General features: G+C 41.1%; 1 protein-coding gene across 1 annotated transcript; it reads right to left on the bottom strand.

Moving 5' to 3' along the window:
* Nucleotides 1-7,968: 7,968 nt before the first annotated feature.
* On the bottom strand, nucleotides 7,969-14,351 carry LOC109891533 (transcription factor 15-like). The gene is made up of 2 exons (XM_020484086.2): nucleotides 13,695-14,351; nucleotides 7,969-11,254 (listed from the first exon to the last, which is right to left on the bottom strand). Exons 1-2 carry the CDS (start codon nucleotides 14,190-14,192, stop codon nucleotides 11,189-11,191), a joined length of 564 nt encoding a protein of 187 aa, XP_020339675.1. The 5' UTR covers nucleotides 14,193-14,351; the 3' UTR covers nucleotides 7,969-11,188.
* Between the last annotated feature and the right edge of the window lie 779 nt (nucleotides 14,352-15,130).

The raw sequence follows: 15,130 nt of genomic DNA, 5'->3' as shown, positions 1-15,130 counted from the left end.
GGAGTAAGAAAGCGGGAGAGAAAGGGAGTAGGGGTTTGAAATCTAATTTTATTAGTCACATGCGCCGAATACAACAGGTGAGCAGCACACTAGGAGCTCAGATGCAATAATTGAATAACCTAATATCCAATGTTTCGACTGCTTGTCTGGTTATTAGGTTATTACTCCGCTAGCCAGCACCTCTCCTAAATAGGTGTGTGTTTCTTCCGCCTCAAGAGTAGACCTTACAATGGAATGCTTACTTTAAAAAATGTGTATAACAATAAGAAATAAAAGTAACAAGTCATTAAGAGCAGCAGTAAAATAACAATATTGAGACTATATACAGGGTCTACCGGTACAGAGTCAATGTGCGGGGGCACTGGTTAGTTGAGGTAATATGTACATGTAGGTAGAGTTATTAAAGTGACTATGCATAGATGATAACAATAGAGTAGCAGCGGTGTGTAATTTGATTAGATGTTCAGGAGTCTTATGGCTTGGGGGTAAAAGCTGTTTAGAAGCCTCTTGTACGTAGACTTGGCACTCCGGTATCGCTTGCCGTGCGGTAGTAGAGAGAACAGTCTATGACTAGGGTGGCTGGATTCTTTGACCATTTTTAGGGCCTTGCTCTGACACAGCCTGGTATAGAGGTCCTGGATGGCAGGAAGCTTGGCCCCAGTAATTTACTGGGCCGTTCGTAGTGCCTTGCGGTCGGAGGCCGAGCAGTTGCCATACCAGGCAGTGATGCAACCAGTCAGGATGCTCTCGATGGTGCAGCTGTAGAACTTTTTGAGGATCTGAGGACTCATGCCAAATATTTTCAGTCTCCTGAGGGGGAATAGGTTTTGTCGTGCCCTCATCACGACTGTCTTGGTGTGCTTGGACCATGTTAGTGTGTTGGTGATGTGGACACCAAGGAACTTGAAGCTCTCAACCTGCTCCACTGCAGCCACATCGATGAGAATGGAGGCGTGCTCGGTCCTCTTTTTCCTGTTGTCCACAATCATCTCCTTTGTCTTGATCACATTGAGGGAGAGGTTGTTGTCCTTGAACCACACGGTCAGGTTTCTGACCTCCCTACACACTGACCTTTCATCTGATATACAACACAAGAGTCAATCTCTCCCTACTAGTATCTGGATGAAAAGGAACCACACACACGCCACTCCACTTTGTCCTGCCTACATCGCTATTTGTGTATAATGTATTTTGTTACACAATTCACATGGACTGAATTCAACAGTAAGGCCTAGTTTTTTCTTAGATTCCTCACACAGGGCTCCAATATGTCATGATGTAAAAGCCTTGGTTTCATGCATGTTAACATTAGAAGCCTCCTCCCTAAGTTTGTTTTATTCACTGCTTTAGCACACTCTGCCAACCCGGATGTCCTAGCCGTGTCTGAATCCTGGCATAGGAAGACCACAAAAAAACTGAAATTTCCATCCCTAACTATAACATTTTCGACAAGATCGAACTGGGGGGGTGGTGTTGCAAAAGGGGGTGGTGTTGCAATCTACTGCAGAGATAACCTGCAGAGTTCTGTCTTACTATCCAGGTCTGTACCCAAACAATTCGAGCTTCTATTTAAAAAAATCCACCTTTCCAGAAACAAGTCTCTCACCGTTTCCGCTTGCTATAGACCACCCTCTGCCCCCAGCTGTGCCCTGGACACCATATGTGAATTGATTGCCCCCATCTATCTTCAGAGCTCGTGCCGCTAGGTGACCTAAACTGGGACATGCTTTACACCCCGGCCATCCTACAATCTAAGCTTGATGCCCTCAATCTCACACAAAAGACCCCAAATCCGTAAAAACGGGCACCCTCATAGATATCATCCTGACCAACTTGCCCTCCAAATATACCTCTGATGTTTTCAACCAAGATCTCAGCGATCACTGCCTCATTGCCTGCATCCGTAATGGGTCTGCGGTCAAACGACTACCCCTCATCACTGTCAAACGCTCCCTAAAACACTTCAGCGAGCAGGCCTTTCTAATCGACCTGGCCCGGGTATCCTGGAAGGATATTGACCTCATCCCGTCAGTAGAGGATACCTGGGTATTCTTTAAAAGGGCCTTCATCACCATTTTAAATAAGCATGCCCCATTAAAAAAAATGTAGAACTAAGAACAGATATATCCCTTGGTTCTCTCCAGACCTGCTGCCCTTGACCAGCACAAAAACATCCTGTGGCGTTCTGCATTAGCATCGAATAGCCCCCGTCATATGTAACTTTTCAGGGAAGTTAGGAACCAATATACACAGGCAGTTAGGAAAGCAAAGGCTAGCTTTTTCAAGCAGACATTTGCATCCTGTAGCAAACTCCAAAACGTTCTGGGACACTGTAAAGTCCATTGAGAATAAGAGCCCCTCCTCCCAGCTGCCCACTGCACTGAGGCTAGGAAACACTGTCACCACCTATAAATCCACGATAATTGAGAGTTTCAATGAGCATTTTTCTATGGCTGGCCATGCTTTCCACCTGGCTACCCCTACCCCGATTAACAGCCCTTCACTCCCCACAACAACTCACTGAAGCCTCTCCATTTCTCCTTCACCCAAATCCAGATAGCTGATGTTCTGAAAGAGCTGCAAAATCTGGACCCCTACAAATCAGCTGGGCTAGACAATCTGGACCCTCTCTTTCTAAAATGATCTGCTGAAATTGTTGCAACCCTTATCACTAGCCTGTTCAACCTAATGATCTGCTGAAATTGTTGCAACCCTTATCACTAGCCTGTTCAACCTCTCTTTCGTATCGTCTGAGATTCCCAAGGATTGGAAAGCTGCCGATGTCATCCCCCTCTTCAAAGGGGGAGACACTCTAGACCCAAACTGCTACAGACCCACAGTATATCTATCCTACCCTGCCTTTCCAAGGTCTTCAAAGCCAAGTTAACAAACAGATCACCAAACATTTCAAATCCAACCGTACCTTCTCTGTGATGCAATCTGGTTTCAGAGCTGGTCATGGGTGCACCTCAGCCACGCTCAAGGTCCTAAACGATATCATAACCGCCATCGATAAGAGACATTACTGTTACTCTGTAGCCATATTCATCGACCTTGCCAAGGCTTTTGACTCTGTTAATCACCACATTCTTATCGGCAGACTCAACAGCCTTGGTTCACCAACTACTTCTCTGACAGAGTTCAGAGAAGTAGGGCCTGTTGTCCGGACCTCTGACAGTCTTTATGGGGGTACCACAGGGTTCAATTCTCGGGCCGACTCTCTTCTCTGTATACATCAATGATGTCACTCTTGCTGCTGGTGATTCTCTAATCCACCTCTACGCAGACGACACCATTCTGTATACCTCTAGCCCTTCTTTGGACACTGTGTTAACTAACCTCCAGATGAACTTCAACGTCATACAACTCTCCTTCCGTGGCCTCCAACTGCTCTTAAATGCAAGTAAAACTAAATGCATGCTCTTCAACAGATTGCTGCCCGCACCTGCCTGCCCTTCCAGCATCACTACTCTGGACGGTTCTGACTTAGAATATGTGGACAATCCAAAAATAAATCATGAATCGGCTTCTTATTTTGCAACAAAGCATCCTTAACACATGCTGCCAAACATACCCTCGTAAAACTGAACATCCTACCGATCCTCGACTTGGGCGATGTCATTTACAAAAATAGCTTCCAACACTCTACTCAACAAATTGGATGCTGGCTATCACAGTGCCATCCGTTTTGTCACCAAAGTCTCATATACTACCCACCACTGCAACCTGTACGCTCTAGTTGGCTGGCCCTCGCTACATAATCATCGCCAAACCCACTGGCTCCAGGTCATCTACAAGTCTCTGCTAGGTAAAGCCCCGCCTTATCTAATAACGTCATCATCGGAAAAAGGAACAACATTGATAGACTATTTGTCTCTCATGCTCTCTTCCCCTACTTCTCTTTCATAGACTCCCTCTCTCTGTGAGGAGAGGATAATACTGATACAGGCACAAACTGAAGCGTCTGTGTCAACTGAAAGACGGAAAGATTGAAATACAGTTTGACTGAAGCAATAAAGTTGGCTGAGACTGTGGGTGTCCTGAAAACATATTATGTATTATTTATTATTATGAATGTGTTTGCTGTTTGTTTCTGATGACACTGGAGGTCTGTGTGCATGAGTACTAATAATGTATCGTGCCAGGTAGGTGAGTGTATTTTCCTGCTACCTGTCCCCCCACGAATCTCAGGACTAACTACCCATAACTAGTGCTTATAACTAGTGTTTTATATACAGTAGAAATGTGTGGTGCTGTGGAGGGTAAACGTAGTTCACGCACCTTTTTATTTAGCAATTTTGTTTTAAAAAATGCATTGAAATTATCGGGAGAGTTACTTTATTCACAAAGTCCTGCAGGGTGACGCCAATAAATTAAAGGAAAAAAGGTGTTGTCTTGGACAGGTAACTTTATAATAATACACAAGTAAGATAATTGCTTTTTGTCTAGGTTTCGTGAAAATACTGTGAATCTTACCCAAAATGTAATAGACACTTGGTTATCGTCATTAAACAAGGAAATATGAATATGATTATTGATTTAAAGACAGAAGTAAGACAGAAGTATCTGAACAAATAAAATGTTCTTGTCTATTTTGGCATAATTAAACCTTTCTCTCTCTCTCTCTCTATATATATATATATATATATATATATATATATATATATATATATATATATATATATATATATATATATATATAAACATGAATTGTAATGTCATACCAGAGGCCAAATGCAAGGTACTAATGCATTAAATGGTTAATTTAAATAGGATATGAACAAAAAAATGTAAAGTGGCCACATAACATTTTGAGTTGTTTAGACATAGTTTATTGTAACTATGTTTTGACAATCATTTTGGAGGAAGTTATTTTTTCACTTTTGTTTTGGCCACATGGCAACTACCCAGATACAGTTGAAGTCGGAAGTTTACATACACTTAGGTTGGAGTCATTAAAACTCGGTTTTAACCACTACTTTGTGCATGACACAAGTTATTTTTCCAACAACTGTTTACAGACAGATTATTTCACTTATAATTCACTGTATCACAATTCCAGTGGGTCAGAAGTTTACATACACTAAGTTGACTCTGGCTTTAATAAACAGCTTGGAAAATTCCAGAAAATGATGTCATGGCTTTAGAAGCTTCTGATAGGCTAATTGACATCAGTTGAGTCAATTGGAGGTGTACCTGTGGATGTATTTCAAGGCCTACCTTCATACTCAGTGCATCTTTGCTTGACATCATGGGAACATCAAAATAAATCAGCCAAGACATCAGAAAAAAAATTCAAGACCTCCACAAGTCTCGCAAATGGGCCTCCCAAATGGACAATGACCCCAAGCATACTTCCAAAGTTGTGGCAAAATGGCTTAAGGACAACAAAGTCAAGGTATTGGAGTGGCCATCACAAAGCCCTGACCTCAATCATATAGAACATTTGTATGCAGAACTGAAAAAGTGTGTGTGAGCAAGGAGGCCTACAAACCTGACTCAGTTACACCAGCTCTGTCAGGAGAAATGGGCCAAAATTCACCCAACCTATTGTGGGAAGCTTGTGGAAGGCTACGCAAAACATTTGACCCAAGTTAAACAGTTCAAAGGCAATGCTACCAAATACTAATTGAGTGTATGTAAACTTCTGACCCACTGGGAATGTGATGAAAGAAATAAAAGCTGAAATAAATCACTCTCTACTATTATTCTGGCATTTCACATTCTTAAAATAAAGTGCTGATCTTTATGGACCTAAAACAGGCAATTTTTACTAGGATTAAATGTCAGGAATTGTGAAAAACTGAGTTTAAATGTATTTGGCTAAGGTGTATGTAAACTTCCGACTTCAACTGTATTTCAAGAGGCATCTGGACATCTAACAGACAACAGTCAAATGTAAATAAATTTGAAGAGAAATGAATAAAAGCATAAAACAAATACACCCCACTCCCTATATATTTTTCAACCCAAGGGGGCGATATGTAACTTGCATCTGTGAAAGTTCTCACTGTTAGTTACAGAAAGGCTATAGTACACCTACTGAACCTGTGTTTGCACACAGTTGTAAATGCGGGTTGTGTTGCTGTCTACTTTCGGTCTTGCTTGCCACTTCCCACTTCAAAATGGTTAGGCTAGACTGGATCCATATGAAATGTCACCCAGGCCTTGCAGATGTTTCAGATATGCATATAGGGGTTTGACTGGATACGGTAAAATGACCACTTTTAAAAACAACAAACAGAAAGTATCCCAGATTATGTGTTTTTTTTATTTTAGGGGGGGAGCTCCTCTCTTTCCAATGTAGGTAGCCTAACGTTTACATGTCGGTCCCAGAGGTTATGTGTCAGCGTGCTTCTGTTAGTGAGGCTATTCATTGCGCTCTGTGGGTCCTTGATTGAGGATATCCTCCTAACAATTGCTCCTGGTTTCAAAATGAAATATGGGCCACATTTTAAGTTTCAGACATCTAGCCGTCTACACTCAGTTCGCCAGAAGAGTTTCCAATCTACTGTAAAAACAAAAATTAAATGCACACACTCACAAACATTGGAGAAAGGTGTGAAAGTGTCAGCCGTCTTGAGTGAAAACAAAATAGACTCAGACCGCAACTTACATATTGAGAACTCATTCCTTTAAGTCATTTAGATCATCTCATGTCGAGGTTAGGATATACAGAAAATAGTTGGTCATTGAGGGTATGGCAAGTAGTTTAATACATTTCTAGAGTGGGTGATTTACATACTGTAAGCTTTTGCCTCAACAAGCACAGAGTTACACATTTGTGGTGATGAAACCATTAGATAGGTACAAGTAATGTTTACAAGAGAGAGAGAGCGAGAGAATGCTAAACAAGACAAGCCATGCCCTGAGTTATTCATTTAACTTACAGAGGACTCATAGGATTGTGTTTATGGTAGATGGAAGTCAAGGCCGTATCCATAAAGCTCCTAAAAGTGCTGATCTAGGATATATATATATCATATCATAATGAATAAGATGACATGGACAAAGAGGACCTGATCCTAGATCTGCAGTGCTACTCTGAGAGTGTTTTGTGCATACAGTTTCTGATATTATACAAGCACTTGACCCCCAGTGACCCCATGCTCCTGCTCAAAACAATAATGAACTATTACGCCCTGATGGATGATTACTAAGGATGGAAGCCTCTTTCCTCCTGAAGGGCTGCTTGCGCACTCATATTGTTTTATTATTTTGATGGGAGAAATCGGGCTCGAAATTAGCCGCCTTTTCACCTCAGCATTAAGGACCCCGCCCAGCGGCAGGAGCGGGAGCCAGGGAAACACAGCAATCAAGGCCCGGCCCTGGCCCCAGCAGACTGACATTGTCTCTAGGCTAATGTCTCAGGGCATTCCTTCACTTCCTCCCTTTGCATACTGTAGGGAAACAATAGCCCCCAGTGTGTCCACCGGGTGGAGAGTGTGTCAACAGTATCGCTCCTACAGTACACACACACCCACGCTGGCGCACACACACACCCACCCATGCAGGCACGCACACACACACACACACACACACACACACACACACACACACACTGTTTCACTCCCTCTGTCTGGCTCTGGTTAGGCCCGCTTGGCTGGATTCAGTTGCTCCCCACACTCCCATCCCTCTTCCACGGAAAAAAAGGATCATGACATCATAAAAAATCAGAAGCATTGTATCCAAGGCCCTGTCTCATGAAAGGGCTGCAGTGCGTGTCTGAAGGCGATTAGCTCTTCTGACATGCAGGTTGGACAGGAAGCTTTAGGTTGAACGGGGGGGATTGTGGATTGTGTGAGATAAGGCACAAAAAGGGTTTATTTTGGTCGAAGCATGGTGGAGGGAACTGTATCACAATATTAGCCCTATTTGTCCCATGGTTCCCTCAGCAAATGTCTAGCATGTTGCTGGACAGGAATTGAGTAACTGCTGCATGGGGACTCCTTTGACAAGACAATTTACTTTAAAGTGTATATCTTCCTTTTATTCCGTCTCAACTCAATGGCAGTCAAATGTTCTGTTCTCAACAACATACATACAGGCTGTTGCTGTAAATGTCAACTTAATAATAAAGGTAAGTAACAACAGCATCCTCCATACCAGGCGGTGTTACAGTAGCCTGCAGGTTGTTGTACTGTAACAGTGTAACACATTTTCTCTCATAACCTTACCAGCTGTTAGGGACTTTGTGAAACAGTACATTCCTCTGGACTATAATACATGATGGAATGCCAGGCTTTCCCACCCATTAATTAAAATTAGAAGCTGGACATCTGGACCCCAGCTCTGCAGGCTGATGTCAGGACTGGCACTGACCCAGGACCTGCTGGCCCCACAGGGAGGGCCTTTGCCGGGTCGGCTGTTCCTGCTTTTCCTTCCTGTTCCTCCGTGACATCTTCCTGCCTCGGGGGCCTCTGGGAGCCATTTGAAGGGGCCCTAGTGGGCCCCAAGACCCAGAGTTACAGAATAAGCTCAGTCAAACAGCAGTTTCTAATTAGTCCCGTTTTGACAGTGTTTTGAAATGTTTAATATTCTTTAAAGCATTTGCTTTAGTCTGCCTGGAGTGCCAGGTGGACGGGGTTTGCATCTTTGCGACTATTCTATTGATTCAATTGCGCCAGGCAAGCTCAATCAAGCCCAGTTAAAGTATGTCAAATGATTTTGAATAGTTTTTGAACCCAGGTCTGTTGGACAGCAGGTGGAGAAGGGACTGGGGGTGCTTTTTATGCAAGTGCACAATTAATTGTACATTATTGATGGGTTGTGGCTGTAACTACAACAATGCCACTTTGTAACACTTGCCATTTACAGTAACGTAGTAATTGTGGAGACATGACAACATTCCAAATCTGGTAATGGGAGCTGTGATATTGTAGCCTGATTGCCAGTCTGTTTAGCTAACATTCCACTCCACGGCACATAACATGGAGTACAAGGAGTGGCTTAACAGACAGACAACCAGGCTACTGATATTCTTTTATTGGCCTTATATTATCAGAGTTGAGGTAACCAACCACTCAAACAATGTCAATGTGTTATGAGGAAAATACATCATATAAATCTATTTGAAATTACAAGTTGGCTTTATGACAGAGGACTTAAAGAAATGACTAAATCTCATCTTACACAGGTTTAGAGGTGCTTTAAAAAACAATAACTCAGCTCTTATAAACTCTCTTTCTCTCTCTCTCACTGACACACTCAGACATACAAAGGCATGCACACACACACACACACGCACCCACACACATACACACAGCTCTCTGACCCCTCCATACCTCTCCAGCTCCGGAGAGTTGTGATTTACGCCATTAACATATCAGCAGCTGTGTTTTGCTCAACACAGGCTGCTAGGTGATATTAGGTGTGACTAATTAATAGCACATGTGCATTAAAACCAGCAAGATTTACTCAAACACACCAGTGTTAAAGCCCTGCAGCTTACTGCTTCCTGGGATCCTCTGCAGCTGTTGAAATACAGCTTCAATAAGCCAAAACCATTGAATGGTTTATACTCTAAGTGCACTTTACTGCAGACTTGCGAATTGCTAGACATGGATCTGAAACTCAAACACTGAATTTGTTCAATTGGTATCACTTTACTTTAAGCCAACAGAGACAATGCATTATGTGATAATCATTGTCTTGAAAATGCATGACTGACCCCTTTATAATGTCTTTTAATCATCTCATAATGAGTTTGAGTCAGTGGAAATGTTGATACATATATAGTAGTGCTGAGCAATTAAACCAACATATTTTTTCGGTTCTTAAACAAATAATTGACCGACATTGGTTCAATTTAAACTTTTGCGGCGCAGACACGGAGACTGAAGAGAGAACGCGCGATGGAGAGGGAAGTGAAGCAGTTGCTTCATGAGCCTGAAAATGCATGATCTAAGCGATTGATAGTTATTCAGCAGTCATAAAAGTATGCCTTATTTACTTTGAAGAACTACTAAAATCGTGATTTTGTCAGATTGCAGAGGCAGCTGCTCTATAGAGATAAGATGATGACTGAAATAATAAAGGCATCAAGTAAAACAATTATTTTATGAAATTCATCTGAATAAATGATGGTCAATTAAGTGATAAACAGTAATGGGCAGTCACAACCATCCATTGACTTGTATTAATTGTGTTATTCTGTGTTGCAGCATTCAACCCACATAATGCATAGTGCATTTAATGTAACACTTAATATTAGAAACTGAAATCGAAAACCATGATAAAAAAAATGTTATAATCGATCTGAAACTGAACCAACCTCAAAAATAACTCATAGATAGAGACATGACATTTTTAAGCCTTATTATAAGACATTAATAGAGGCTCCTATATGTGTTTACAGAAACAGGTTATAAAGCATTAACTAAAGTGCAGGATTTAACTAAAGTGTTACCAATTGTTCAACTCACTACCTTTGGCTTTTACCATCTTTGCCTGATATTGGGCATCGGTCCAGCAAGATGCCATACGTTTTGATAGTTTCCATGAGTAATCATTAGTCTTGACAAAAGATCTACCGACACTATTCATGTTGCCTTTCCTGTTTTCCCTTGAACTTTTTAGAGCAAATTCAGAGCGTGATGTTTCAGAGTGATTCATGTTTTTCCTCACACACTGACATGTCCTATCCTTATTAGGCTCAAAAGGCCTTTGGTTGGCCAATCTCAGAAATTTTGGAAAGGCCCTATCTCGCGCACTTCCTTAGCAAAGATTCCTTAGCATTGCTGAAGGATAAGGTAAACTGTATCGGAAATTCCCAGACATACTTTATCTTTAAAAAAATCTGTTTGTTGGTAGACATTTTGTAAGTTATATCAAAATAACACCACAATATTGTTGGTATTGAGGGGCTGAAATAAAGACTAGGGACAACTATGTAAAAATAGAATTTTAAAGCAAAATTTGAAATTATGTTGAAAAGGCAACCAAATAAAGTGTCATTTATGACAATGTTCCTCCAAAATCACATTTTCCATAACCAGCATTGCGGCAGAGAGGAGTAGCCTTTTCTCACACAAACAAATTCCTGAAACGCGTCTTTTTGACAGTCTTTTCCCAAAGTTGGAGGGCATTCTGGCCTATGTGTCGGTATATGTACAGTGGGTGTTTTAGCTAGAGTTTTTTCCCTGAGGTGCTGACTTGAATTCAACAATCCTTGAAGTCTGAGAGCCGTCTATTTTCGGCTCATTCGTAGTGCACTGGCTCCACGCATTTTCAGACAACCCCGACCATCTTTCCCCTGCAAAAACAAATATCATGTTAGGCCAAAAAGTTGCAATAACATCAGAATTGATTTCTGTCCTGAAAATTCTGTGGTTGGAAACATCTGCAACCAAAACATGAATACTACATGCATATTTGTCTTTGGCTTAAGAAGAGCCTATAAAAATGTATTTGATGAAACATTGAATTTGGCCTTACTGCAATTAGCCCATAGAAATGCATTGAATAACATGGAAAAACAGATATTCAAAAAACAATTCTAAAGGAAGTTTGTTTTGAAGTGTTTGGACTTTATCTGAGCAATACAGAATAAGAAAGATGAGGAAACCCCCCCCCCAAAAAAAAATGTTTAACACATATTTAACCACTTTTTTTAGACAAAAAATGACTTCCATGACATAGACTGACCAGGTGAATCCAGGTGAAAGCTATGATCCCTTATTGATGTCACTTGATAAATCCACTTCAATCAGGGTAGATAAAGGGGAGGAGACAGGTTAAAGAAGGATTTTTAAGCACTGAGACTGTGTATGTGTAATTGATATCAACAAGCCCCTCCTCAGTTTTTCATTTAAAGGATATCTTAGCAAACTGAAAATGAAATGAATAAATACATGACGTCCCAAACGGGATAATTTGCCATTCGGTTGTTTTCTCTCAAGAAGATGTTTGACAGATTGAAGCTGAACTGATGGATACCTACTATGAAGAATCTTCATGTGACCTGGCAAGAAAGTATTTTGTTATCGTCCTAGTAATGTTTTTATGCCATATTATCATTGTGACATTAACTATGTTTGACATTTATTTCTTTGGATATACTGGAATAACTAGACTACAAACCTAATGCTAATTTTAAGTGGCCAATCAAAACAAGTCTAGGGTTAATTAAACATGATACTATTAGTAGAGGATATTGAATGCAACAAAAGTAGACTATAATTAAGCAATAATTCCTGAGGGGGTGTGGTATATTGCCAATATACCATGGCTAAGAGCTGTTCTTAGGCACGACGCAACAAGGAGTGCTAGGAAACAGCCCTTAGCCGTGGTATATTGGCCATATATCACAAACCTCTAAGGTGCCTTATTGCTATTATAAACTGGTTACCAATGTAATTATAACAGTAAAAAATACATGTTTTGTCATACCCATGGTATACGGTCTGATATACCACGGCTTTCAGCCAATCAAAATTTGGGGCTCAAACCACCCAGTTTATAGTAACATATATATATTTTTTTAAAGGAGATCCCTTTGACCATGTTGAAGTTATGAATTACACTTTGGATGGTGTATCATTACACCTAGTCACTACAAAAATATAGCTGTCCTTCCTAACTCAGTTGCCGGTGAGGATGGAAACCCCTCTGGGATTTTACCATGAGGCCAATGGTGACTTTAAAACAGTTACAGAGTTCAATGGCTGTGATAGGAGAAAACTGAGGATACAACAACATTGTAGTTACTCCACAATACTAACATAAATGTCAGAGTCAAAAGAAGGAGGCCTGTACAGAATAAAATATTCAAAAACATGCACCATGTTTGCAATAAGGTCACTAAAGTAAAACTGCAAAAAATGTGGCAAAGAAATCAACTTTATGTCCTGAATACAAAGTACTATGTCTGGGGCAAATTTCAACACAACACATCACTGAGTACCACTCTTCATATTTTCAAGCATGTTGGTGGCTGTATCATGTTATGTATGCTTGTCATCGGCAAGGACTTGGGAGTTTTTTAGGATAAAAAGAAATGGAATAGAGCTAAGCACAGGTAAAATCCTAGAGGAAAACCTGGTTCAGTCTGCTTTCCAATAGACACTGGAAGACAAATTAATATTTCAGCAGGACAATAATCTAAAACACATTCACTGGAGTTGCTTACCAAGACGAAATTGAATGTTCCTGAGTGGCCTAGTTACAGTTTTTACTTAAATTGGCATGAAAAATCTATGGCAAGACTTGAAAATGGCTGTCTAGCAATGATCGACAACCAACTTGACAGATCATGAATCATTTTAAAAAGAATAATGTGCAAATATTGTACAATCCAGGTGTGCAAAGCTCTAGGATACTTACCCAGAAGACAGCTATAATCGCTTCCAAATGTGATTCAAACATTGACTCAGGGGTGTGAATACTTATATAAATGAGATATTTTTGTATTTCATTTTCAATAAGATTGTAAACATTTCGAAAAACATGTTTTCACGTTGTCATTATGGGGTATTGTATGTAGATGGGTGAGAATAGTTTGTTTGTGTAATCCATTTTGAATTCAGGCTGTAATACAACAAACTGGAATACGTCAAGGGGTATGAAGACTTTCTGAAGGCACTGTACACTACTAGGCTGTCAAGGGTGCCATGCTGCCTGTCTAGTCTACTATGTAAAATAGTATAAATATATTTGGAATTCATACTTGACATAGCACTGTCATGCACGCTTACCCCTTTTCGCTGGTTGCTCAAGCAAAAGGTACAGATAGTTCTGGGTTGCTTCCTCTCTCCATGTCCTTGCGCGCGGTACACTGCACTCAGGCACGGCTGCCCATCCTCACGCCCGTCACCAAGCACCAGAACGTTGGCCAAGTGTGAGATGTAGCTGGACGCCAACCGGAGCGTTTCAATTTTGGAGAGCTTTCTGTCCACCGGCTCCGTAGGTATGAGTGTCCGGAGCGCGGTGAATGCGGTGTTGACGCTCTGGGTCCGGTCTCGCTCCCTGGCGTTGGCTGTGTTGCGCTGTTTGACCACAACAACCCCACCGACTCCCACCATGCGGGAAAGCTGCCGACAAGTCTTATCTGAAGAGGCACAGCATTCATAGCTCTGGTCAGAGCTGCCGTCGCTCTCGCTGCGGTTCTCCTCGTCGTCCGAGATCATGTTGAGATCAGGAGGGTAGGAGGAGAAGGGGTGAGTTGCCACCGGCCGAAGCATTGTAAAAGCCATTATAAACTAAAGTATAACCCAATTACAATGAATTTAGTATTCCTTAGATAATAAGCCTACAGTTTAATATGTGCTCATGGACAGCCGTTGAGGTCAGAACTTGCATAGGAATACCCCCTCGAATAGGAAAAAAGTGTTTTGACATATCCTCATAGTATGGTGTTGCCGGATGGTTAACAGTGAGTGCTTGAGTAAGCTCTTATAGCCAGCCCACTGTAGCTCAGCAGAAGGGGATGGGTTGTTTGGGACATGCAAACCAATCTGTCCAAAAGGACCAATTAGGCTACAGTCCAACAGGAACCATAGCCCTCCAAAATTATATTATAGACTATAAACAAATTGTATTATTTTAATAGGTCAGTATCATTTTAATAAATTGAAGCATTATTTGCATGATATGGTGAAGCCAAGTACCTTAACTCCTACCTTAACTCCTGCCAAAATATTTAAGGCTTACTTATTCCTTGCCACCCATGGAGTTGAGCGCAGACTAGAGTTTTTACTCCTTGGAGTCGATATGCTTTGACTCTTCAAACATGTAAGTTCTTAAACCCTTACCGTGTACATATGTTTGTACTCTGTTGTTGTGTGCCTGTCTTTGTTTGCTGAAATCCATACTTTTTAATAAAACAACCACCATCTGTTTCCTTGTTGAGATTCAATTGGCACATGCCTCTTCTTGCTGAGCTGCCATCTTGATCAGCAGCAATGAGTAAATGTCTGTATTTGGTTCACGTTTTATTAAAAAGGTTTAAGAATGAACATGTTTTAAGTTTTGACGCCTAGTGACTCAAAGGAGTCAGAGGTTCATTAAAAAAAACTCTAGTCTGTGATCAACTCTGTGGAGGAGTTGAAGAACTTGGCTAGATAATAATTTATTTAATCCCCATTTGTATTTGTATTTATTGGGGATCCCCTGGCAGCAGCTACTCTTCCTG

This window comes from Oncorhynchus kisutch, linkage group LG1 (genome assembly GCF_002021735.2).
Source record: "Oncorhynchus kisutch isolate 150728-3 linkage group LG1, Okis_V2, whole genome shotgun sequence".
Classification (NCBI taxonomy): Eukaryota; Metazoa; Chordata; class Actinopteri; order Salmoniformes; family Salmonidae; genus Oncorhynchus; species Oncorhynchus kisutch.
Note: the sequence above shows the minus strand (reverse complement) of the source record. Positions and strands in the feature narration are given on the sequence as shown.